The sequence below is a fragment of the Echinops telfairi genome, unplaced genomic scaffold, assembly GCF_000313985.2.
Source record: "Echinops telfairi isolate 266 unplaced genomic scaffold, ASM31398v2 ScPeMD7_7469;HRSCAF=8507_0, whole genome shotgun sequence".
NCBI classification, from domain to species: Eukaryota; Metazoa; Chordata; class Mammalia; order Afrosoricida; family Tenrecidae; genus Echinops; species Echinops telfairi.
In genome coordinates this window covers 24,688,680-24,699,171 of record NW_022111372.1, presented here as the reverse complement: position 1 = coordinate 24,699,171, position 10,492 = coordinate 24,688,680, and the positions used below count along the sequence as shown (strand labels likewise).

The 10,492-nt window shown below is 46.3% G+C and overlaps 1 protein-coding gene across 2 annotated transcripts in view; it reads right to left on the bottom strand.

The window, feature by feature from the left end:
• Positions 1-10,492, bottom strand: part of IFNAR2 (interferon alpha and beta receptor subunit 2) — a 49,902-nt gene that overhangs the window by 9,287 nt on the left and 30,123 nt on the right. For both annotated transcript variants that reach the window (XM_045284865.1, XM_045284864.1), the window contains exons 6-7: positions 5,742-5,902; positions 462-627 (exon numbers count right to left, since the gene is read on the bottom strand). In XM_045284865.1, the coding sequence (XP_045140800.1) occupies positions 462-627; positions 5,742-5,902 (327 nt within the window). The remainder of the gene's footprint in view (positions 1-461; positions 628-5,741; positions 5,903-10,492) is intronic.

Here is a 10,492-nt window from a genome sequence, read left to right as displayed (position 1 = left end):
CACGTCACCGAGCAGGGTATTTATACCCGGGGTTTTAGGAGCTTGGGGTCTTCCGCAGCTGACTTCGGGCTCAGAAGCAGCGTCAATAAACTTCGCAGATTGCATCTACCAGAAGGGTCCTGACCATTCTTGTCTCGGTCCGTGCTGCGCCGTGTCATCCGCGCGCCACAGTGGAGCACAGTTCTATTCTGTCACACAGAGGGGCTGCCAGGAATCAGAATCACCGATGACAACGGGTTACGTTTATTTTGCACCGACACACTGCACTGAACTTAGTCCCGACTCTGTGAACTACAAGGAAGATTTGTATAAAGGTAGATATCTGATTGCCCCTACATTATGAGAACATCCCCGAAAGTGACTGGCCAACAGGAAAGATCTTGCGCTCCGGGGCTTTACTGAGAGACACACCTTCACTGTTCTATGATAAACAGGTTCTGAAGTTTCAAACATGAGCATACCTGATTCCTGGCCAGGAAGGAGGACACATTTCAAGCTGGGTCTTATTAATTGTCCCAGGTCTTTTGGTTCAAAATAAACCGATACGCAGTGGTTTGTGTTTGGAATTAACTTGTCAATGCCATAGGTGAGAGTTCCCGTGAGGTTTCCGTGTATTGGGGGATTGTGCTGAAACGCAATAAGGAAAAAAAATCATTCGTCTTTTAGAAAGAACTTAATTTCATTTGGAAAAAAACAAACTACGGATTCTACAATTCCCTGCCTCCCTGCACCCCCACCCTGGCCCCATCGTAAATATGTACTGGAATCCTAAGCCTCCCAATATGTGTTGGATGCAATCCCTCCCGTGGGGCAGTGGGTTTCCTGGTGATGTTAAAGAGGTGATGTGAGTGAAGGGTAGACCCTAAACCTAATTCGTTCTGAGTGGTACACGGAGCAGCAGCAGGCACAGAGTCAAGCCTGCACTGATGGAGAGAGAGAGAGAGAGAGAGAGAGAGAGAGATGCCTTGTGGCGGTAACTAAGGAACAGAAGCTGAAATGCGTGTACATGCGCCTGAGCACTCACATACATGCACACACAGGAGCGAGGAGCAAGGGCAAGGCCACTCACTGGTGGTATCTGGTACAGCAGGACTCAGAAATTAAGGCACAGACCCTACTACCTCTTTGGGGTGTTTGTCTTTAAACAGGGAACAATAGAAATACCATAGGCCTAGGCAGAAAGGGCAAGCAACTTTGTCACAAAACTACATGTACACATGTCTACACACACTCACACATGTTGTTGTTAGGGTCCTGGGTCTGCTCCGACCCAGAGCGACCCTGTCCACAAGAGAAGGAAACACTGCCCGGTCCCAAGCCGCCCTCACAATTGTTACTTTGAAGATCGTCATTGCAGCCACGGTGTCAATTCATCTCGATGCGGGCCTTCCTCTCCGTCGCTGCCCCTCCGCTTTACCAACCACGATGTCTTCTCCAAGGCCTGGTGTCTCCTGACAACATGTCCAAAGTAAGTGAGATGAAGTCGTGCCATCGTTGCCACTAAGAAGCACTGGCTGTACTTCCTCCAAGACGGAGTTGGTGGTGTGTTTTTCAGCAGTCCCCGGTCCTTTCAGTACTCTTCCCCAGCACCACAATTCAAATACATCGATTCTTCGTCAGCCTTCCTTACTCAGTGTCCCACTTTCACATGCATATGAGGCGACTGAAAATACCATGGCTTGGGTCAGGTGCACCTTAGTCCTCAAATTAACATTCTTGCCTTTCTGTTCTCTAATGAGGCTGCTAACTGCAAGGTCAGCAGTTTGAAACCAACAGCAACTCCTGGGCTTTTTACTCCTGTAAAGAGTCATGGTCTCGGAAAGCCATAGGGACAGTTAGATATGCCCAGTCTTACAGGGTCACGATGCGTCCGGACTGACGTGAGAGCAGTGAGTTTGGTCTGTGCGTGGATTTGGAAGCAGAAGGGATTCCCTAAAAACTCATGCATGACAATGAGTACCGAAGAAAAAGTAGGCCAGGGGCAGAGCCTGGGGAAGGTCTCTCACCCAGGGGCCAAACATGAGAACCTGGGGTCAGAGTACTGGGGTTCCCAACCTGGTGCTGCCCTGTGCATTCTGGAGCAGGCTTCAGTCCCTACTTCCTGCTCCCTGTGAAAGTGGACGCATCCACCATGGCCTACATTCCAACACACAAGGATGCCCACTCCTCCACCCTTGTGACTGGGAAGGTACCATGCCTGCTCTGAACCAAAGCCAATCCCTCTGTATACTGCAGAGATCTCACCCACTCCCTCCTACTTTAGGGTTAGGCTTTAGCATAGCAATACCCCCACATCCACTCCCACCCCTCTGTCCCCCCCATCATATGAACGTGCTGCGTTTTCCCATCTTCAAATTCCCCCCTGTATAAGTCTGGGGTTGACCAGAGAAACAAATTCTTAGATACTCATCCGTGTATAAGAAAGAGATTTATATACAAGAGCAATTGAACATTTAGAAAACATCCCAACTCAGTCCAGATCAAGTCCATAAGTCCGATATTAGTCCATGTGTCCCATTCCAACCTATAAAGTCCTCTTCAGACTCATGCAACACATGCTATGTCACCGAATGCAGGAACATCACAAGCCAGTGGGTGGAAAGTCTTGTGGATCCAGTGGCAGAAGAAGCATGTCAGCGCTGGCTGGGGTCTCCACGTGACTCCTCCAGCTCCAGGGTCTGGCTCCATCAGGATAGCTCCATGTGTCTTGTCAGCAGGAAGATGAAGCAAAGAGAGTGTGTCTGGGCTCCAGTAAGCTATTTATCTCCTTAGTACCTCCAAATGAGGTCATCAAGCTGCAACCTGATTGACAGGCCAGACTCCACCCCTTCACTCTTAATGGTATCAAGTTGACACAGATTATGTAACTACCACACTCCCTTTGGACCTCCTTCCCACTTCATGTCTCTCCTCCCCTTTAGAGAAACTCAAATCAAACTTACTGCCATTGAGTTGATGCCGATCCATAGTGATCTTCTAGGACACTGTAGAACTGTCCCTGTGAGTTTCTGAGGCTGTGACTCTTTACCAGGGTAGAAAGTCCCACCTTTCTCCCGAGGAGTGACTAGTGGTTTCTAACTGCTGACCCTGGCAGATGGCAGCCCAATGTGTAACCAGTACACCACCAGGGCTCCTTCCTTTTTACTGAAGTGTTCCTAAAGAATTAGCTCTCCTTTTATCTCCATTTTGCCTCTTTCCTGTCACTCTGATCACCAAAACTCCTGACTCCATGTTGCTAAATGCAGTCACCATGTCGGAGTCCTCTTCTAACTTCCCTACTTGCAGCATGTGACCCTACAGTTCACCAAACTGAAAACAAAACAAAATAAAAAGCTCTCACTGCCACCCAGGCCATTCTGACGCACAGCAACCATATAGGGCGGAGTAGAACTTCCTCTGTGGGTTTCCGGGGCTGTAAATCTTTACAGGAACAGAAAGCCTCATCTTTCTTCTATGCAGTGGCTAGTGGTTTTGAACCACTGACCTTGAGGGTCACAGCTCAACATATAACCCACTATGCTACCATGGCTCTTCTGAGGATCACACTCTCCTGGAATTTTCCTCGCATGCCTTCCAGGGTACCACACATACCTGGTTCTCCTTTGACAATGCTCGTGGCTCCTTCTCAGACTCTCTATTAGTCTTGTTCTTTGCCAGATCTCCCAATTTTAGGGTGCCCCAGGGCTCTGCTCTTCTCTCTTTCCACCTTCACACCCTAGTGATCTTCCCTGGTCTTGTGGCATTCAAATGACTCCCTGAGGACCTCTCTTCAGTGGCGAGTTCCCCCCTGAACTCCAGACTAATAACTCCCACCTAACATCTCCAGAATGCCTTAGAGGAATCTCCAACTTGACACATCCATAACAGAACCAAGGATGCCCACCGCCCTGGACCTGCTCCATGCAGGCTCTTTAGTTAATGGTAACACTGCATTGCTTATTTTTTTTTCAGTTAGATAAGCATTGTTTTTTTTGTTTTAATCATTTTATTGGGGCTCGTACAATTCTTATCACCATCCATACATCCATTGTGTCAAGCACATTTGTACATTTGTTGCCCTCATCATTCTCAAAACATTTGCTTTCTACTTGAGCCCTTAATATCAGCTCATTTTTCTCCCTCCCTCCCAGGTGACCCTCCCTCATGAACCTTTGATAATTTATAAATTATTATTATTTTGTCATATGTTACACTGTGCGACGTCTCCCTTCACCCACTTTTCCGTGGTCCATCCCCCAGGGAGGAGGTTATATGCAGATCTTTGTCATCAGTTCCCCCTTTCCACCCCACCTTCCCTGCACCCTCCAGTGGTGAGAGCGACACTGCTTTGCTTTTACTGAATGTTTTGGAATCAGAATTCTTCTTCCTCTCCCACACAGCACATCCAACCCATCTGGAGTTACTGCCAGGTCTACTCGTAAAGCAGCCACAGAATCCGATCAATTTTCACTTCCCCCACTGCCGCCAGTGGGCCATGCCTTCATCATCTCTCATCTGGATCATAGTAGACATGTAATTGATCGCTCAACGTTCATCATTTACCCAGTGGTCTTTCCTTTCTTTCTCTCCTCCTTCTTTTATCATTTTACTGGGAGCTCTTAGAGCTCTTATAACAATCCACACATCAATTGTATCTATCACAGTCGTGCACATGCTGCCATCATCATTTTCAAAGCATTTTCTTTCCACTTGAGCGCTTGGTCCCAGTGGTATTCTCTTAACACACCAGCAGGAAGCCAGATTCAGTTGCTCTGTTGCATAAAACCCTCAGTGGCTCCCACCACACACCCGGTGTCCTTCATGCACCAGCTCCCCAGGACCTCCCTAACTCTGCTCCTTTGATCTTCCTCCCTTGGTCACTGCTAGCAGGTCCACTCCAGTCTCAGGCTTTTGGACTTCTTGTGTTCTTCGCCTGAACCACACCTGTCCCTCGTATCCAGTGGGTAGGCTGCTATACCCGCAAGTGTTTTGTACCTGGCAAAGGGCTATGCAAATACAATCTGCTCTTACAGCCAGACTCACTGGTGCACGCAGTTTTTCCATTTTTCACTCATTCCCGCATTTCCAGACGTGTGGGAACTAATGACTGACGATCCAGGTCTGTCTGACACTAGGCTCATCCGGAGGTTACAGGCATTCAGTTAGGTCTTTTGTGGAAACTCAACCCAACTCACTACTGCCAAGTTGATGCTGATTCTTGGTGACCCTGGGTGTTACACTGTAGAACTACCCCATACGGGTTCCTGGTTGTAATCTTTATGAAAGCAGACGGCTACCCTTTGGGAGGTGGTTTCAAACTGCCACCCTTAGGCTAGCAGCTGAGTACAAACTGTTTATGCCTCCCAAAGCCACTTCGTGGAAACCAGGAGACAGAGCCTCGTGTGAGGGTCGGAGGCAGAGGCAGACACTTTTCCTGTGTGGTTCAGCCTATCCACCCCTTTCTCACAGGGGCAGACATCTGGCAGCTCTCCCCGTCTACACCACGCACCTTTCTTCCACATGTGCCTTGCTGTGTGTGTACAGGGCAATTTCTTTTAAAGGTGGCACTGCTAGGCGATGGCCGTGCATTTCTGTAATGAATGTCCTGCGGGCACCTAGCTCCTCAAATCCACATGACATAAAAGTCCCAACCGCTTCACTTGAGCTGTGCGACTACCTATTTCTTTTTGACAGAGGACGTCAAGAGCATTCCTTGACAACTCAGAACTGCCTATCTCTGTACACAAGAGACAGGCACTTACCTTCTTGACCATCTTCTCTGACTGATGTTCAATGACGAGAGAAAAATACTGCTGCAACATTTCCACGTCTATGTTCCGGGCAGCATAGGAGGGGAACTTCACCAACACCTTCATATGATCCTTGAAACCAAGAATATCAAAGTCTGGTGGTTCAAAGGATACTGTTAGGAAAACAAAGACAGAAACAAACCCCGGTATCAGTCAAGGACGGTTGCCATAGTGACTCCTGATACAGGCTTACTTACTGCCTGTGATAGGTAGGTTTATTGTGCCTACCTGGCCAATGAACACAAATGGGATTAATTGAAGGGCAGAGAGATAAATGGCTCAGTGACCCTCACCTTTCTTGTGTCTTGCTCTTTGATGATTGGACCAGTGTGCGGCTGCCTTAGCTGGTTCTCTGCCTCAACTTGTGAGCTACACTACCTGTGGGACACCCAACCCGGACTGTGTCATTGTAGTTTGAGGTTCCTTCAACACCTGCTTCCCCATGCTACTGGAGTATACATCGCTTGAGCTGGGGACTGTCGGACCCTGTCATCTAGCTGACTGTTGGTGACCTGCCTTGCTGTTTGCTGCCTGTGGCCGGGTTGCCTGAATTGCTCTACAGAGGACTCAGCTGTCTGCTTCCAGGACTTATACCTGGTGGCACTCAAGACTTGAAGGACTGCCAATGTATTCGCTGTCTCATGGAAGTGAGTTGAACAGAGCCATTTGTACTGCTCTGTAGACTAATTAGCTTTTAATTTCTTATGTTGTGTATATCTATCTATATAAATATATCTGAAATCATAAGTATTCTGGTTTTGTTTCTCTAGAGAATCCTGTCTAACATACTGCCTGACAACTGTTTTCTCCTTAATCTGTTTATGGCCCAAAGTGTTGCATTATTTTATTATTTTAGTTTATAAGAGCTGGAAACAATACATACATACATACATATACAGTGAACCCTCGTTTATCGCGGTTAATCGGTTCTAGACCCTACCGTGATAAATGAAATTCCGCGAAGTAGGATTCCTTATTTGTAAATCAAATATTTTCGTAGTTAGAGCATAGAGGACATGAAAAAACACCCTTTAGTCACCATTACACTCGTATTACCCAATTTATTAAACGAAAAAGGGAAAATACAGTAAAACATTTTGGACGTTACAATTATCATTTATTATTTATTATATTATTCATGGCATCAAGCATGTACAGTATGAGCCAATCAGTGGCAGTAATGACAGAGAATGCGCTGTTACGCAAAAACCGCGATACAGTGAAGCCGGAAGTCGAAGCGCGAAGTGGCGAGGGTTCACTGTATATATATATACACACACACATCTATATATACATATGTATACACGTGTACGTGTGTGTGTGTGTGTGTGTGTGTGTGTGTGTGTGTGTGTGTGTGTTTGTGTGTGAGAGAGAGAGAGACAGTTACCCGAAGACATTGAGGAAAGATTCTGGGATGGAAATCAATAACTTTCCCAATTTTCATGCTGTACTCTAAGCACAAAAATGAAAACAAAAAGAAAAGAGACCCCCCTCCTCCCTCATCCCTTATTACAGTGTGTGGTAAATCTGTTACAGAAGATCTTTTTAAAGTGTTGAAAACCAAGGATGTTGCTTTGAGGACTAAGATGGGCCTGGGCCAAGCCATTATATTTTCAATTGCCTCATGTGCATATGAAAGTTGGGCACTGAATAAGGAAGACTACTCAAGCAGAAAGCAAATGTTTTGAGAATGATGAGGGCAACAAATTTACAAATGTGCTTGACCCAATGGATGGATGCATGGAATGTGATAAGAGTTGTACGAGCCCCCAGTACAATGATTAAAAAAATAAGGGAGATTGAAGAAACATTGATGCATTTGAGTTACGGTGCTGACAAAGAACACCGAAAGTACCATGGGCTGATAAAAGGACCAACAAATCTGTCTTGGAGGAAATACAGCCTGATTACTCCTTGGAAACAAGGATGGTGAGACTTGGGACATATTATCAGGAAAGACCAGTCCCTGGAGAAGGACATCGTGCTTGGTAAAGAGGAAGGTCAGTGAAAACGAGGAGGAGCCTTGCCAAGCTAGATTGATACGGTGGCTTCAACCATGGGCTCAAACATAGGAACAATGGGGGTAATGGTGCAGAACCCGCTGGTGGCTTGTTCTCTTGTGTATGGGGTTGCTGTGAGTCAGAGCAGATTCCACAGCACCTAACAACAACACCGTAATATAAACACTACCAGAATGTGGGGAACAGAAAGATTTCTCTTAAGCTGTCTCCCCAATAATATGTACCAGACTTAGCTGCTTGAGTATGACTGTACACTAGGCGGTCAGCGAAAGTAGGTCAGAGGTTATTCTCCTTAACATCAGCCATCTAGAGCGGCCAGACTGTATAGTCTGACTCACCCTAAGTAGGGCCCAGTCCTTTCTGTTATTGTTCCCTTGAAGCAGTGCCCATAGGCAAGCCCGGGACCACTCTAAGATGACTAAGCTTAGGCTACCATCTTGCCACACATGCCCCCTATTCCCTCCTCTTACTATTGCGCGTTCACCCCTAGGTCATCCCCCTCCTATTGCTTGTATTGCCTATGTTACAACCCCTCCCTATGACGTAAGTTGTTATCTGCTATCAGGGGGCTTGCATGCCTCCCAGGATAGTAATTGTCTGTTTTATTGTATGAGACACCAGAATGCTCAAACCTGTTCAAGGATGAATTGTACTGCCCCTCTCTGTGACGCATGATGCTGTGATGTATCCCCCTAAAGTAATATGATGCGTGGTTAGCAATAAATAAGGAGGCTCCCTGGTTCTCGGGAGGGTGGCTGAGGAGGACGAGGCAGCTGCTTCTACTCTGGCAGCTAAGTCCCCTCCATGAGGACCAACAAGTGGGGCTGAGGTGAGCAATGCTACCATGAATTGCGTCTGACTCCATTACTTGACTCCATCTTTTACCTCTCATGCTCTCTCTGACTTTACTATAATCTTTACTTGTTATCACTGTACAATTGCGCCTACTGAACCTGTGATGTTTTGTGGGGTTCCCTCTCCCCTTTTACTCCTCACCAGAACATACAGGTGGGTGATTACACCTAAATGTGGCTGATCATTTTTTGTCATGTATATGTGCAAACACACTGTTGTTGCTTGATGCCATCAAGCTGGCTTCTAATTCACGGTGACCCCTGCACAACAGAACACACCACCATCTGGCCCTGGGCCACCCCCTGGATCCGTTGTAAATTGGACTTTACTGTGATCTATCAGTTTTTAACTGGCAGATTTAGCTCACTGGGTTTTCCTTCCTAGTCGAGCTTGGTCTGGAAGCTCCCCTGAAATCGGTTCAGAGCCCTAACCAAATACCAGCCCCATCTACAAGCGAATGGTGGTTGTGTAAGAGGGGCAGTGGACGGGTATCAAGCCTGGGCCTCCCTCGTGGAAACCAAGAATTCTATCACTGAACGAACATTCGTAAACATTCTCACCTATCACTTACCACTATTTCATAAACATCTCAATAATTTTTATGTATATTAAGGGCTGGCAAATTTTGGCCACGAGTTGGATTTTTGCCTGGGAGGTAAGACTGTTTTGTTTCGTAAAATTGTAGAGAGGCCCCACCAAGTCTAAAGGGTTCATCTGCCCTTCCAGACAAATCGATGACCTTTCAGCCAGGTCGTTTTTTTTTCACGGCTAATATTCCTCCACAGTGTAATTTAACCAACTTGTTGGTTTGAACATTTAGATTGGCCCTAATTTTCTGACTACTAACAATGTGCCCATGAATAATCTTCGAGCTAGTGCTTTGTATTCATCTTTCATTATTTCTGTAGAACAAATCACTAATGAGACATTAAAATAGGCACATGTTAAGGTTTTAAATCATACTGTCAACTATCTTTTGAAACAGCAAAAATCCACTCACTACATTCCCTCTTTGTTTTCTTAAGGCAATGAAAATCCTCACACAGACCAATAGGTAGTATCACGATAAATGGAGAAAAGATTGAAGTTGTCAAGGATTATATTTTCCTTAGATTCACAATCAATGCTCCTGCAAGGAGCTGTCAAGAGAGCGGAATGCTCCTTAGAATCAAAGATGGTGAAATTCCATGTCATGTTCTTTGGATATGGTATCAGGAGAGACCAGTCCCTGAAACAGGACGTCATGCTTGGTAAAGCAGAGGGACAGTGAAAAAGAGGAAGACCCTGACCGGATGGATGGACACAGCGGTTGCACCAAGGGACTCAAACATAACAATTTTGAAGATGGTGCAGTGCTTCCTTCTGATGTGGGTGGGTTGGAGTAAGAAAGCACTGGACCCAAAGCCCATCTGTAGGCAACTGGATATCCCCTTATAGAAGGGTCATGGGGAGGAAATGAGCCAGTCAGGGTGCAGTGTAGCAATGATGAAACATACAACTTTCCTCTAGCTCCTAAATGCTTCCTCCTCACCCACTCTCATGATCCCAATGCTACCTTACAAATCTGGCTCGACCAGAGGATGTAAACTGGTACAGATAAGAGCTAGAAACACAGGGAGTCCAGGACAGGTAAACCCTCAGGACCAATATTGAGAGTAGCAATACCAGGAGGGTAGGGGGAAGGTGGGGGTAGAAAGGGGGAACTGATTACAAGGATCTACATATAACCCCCTCCTGGGGGATGGACAACAGACAAGTGGGTGAAGGAAGATGTCGGACAGTGTAAGATATGACAAAATAATAATAATTTATAAATTATCAAGGGTT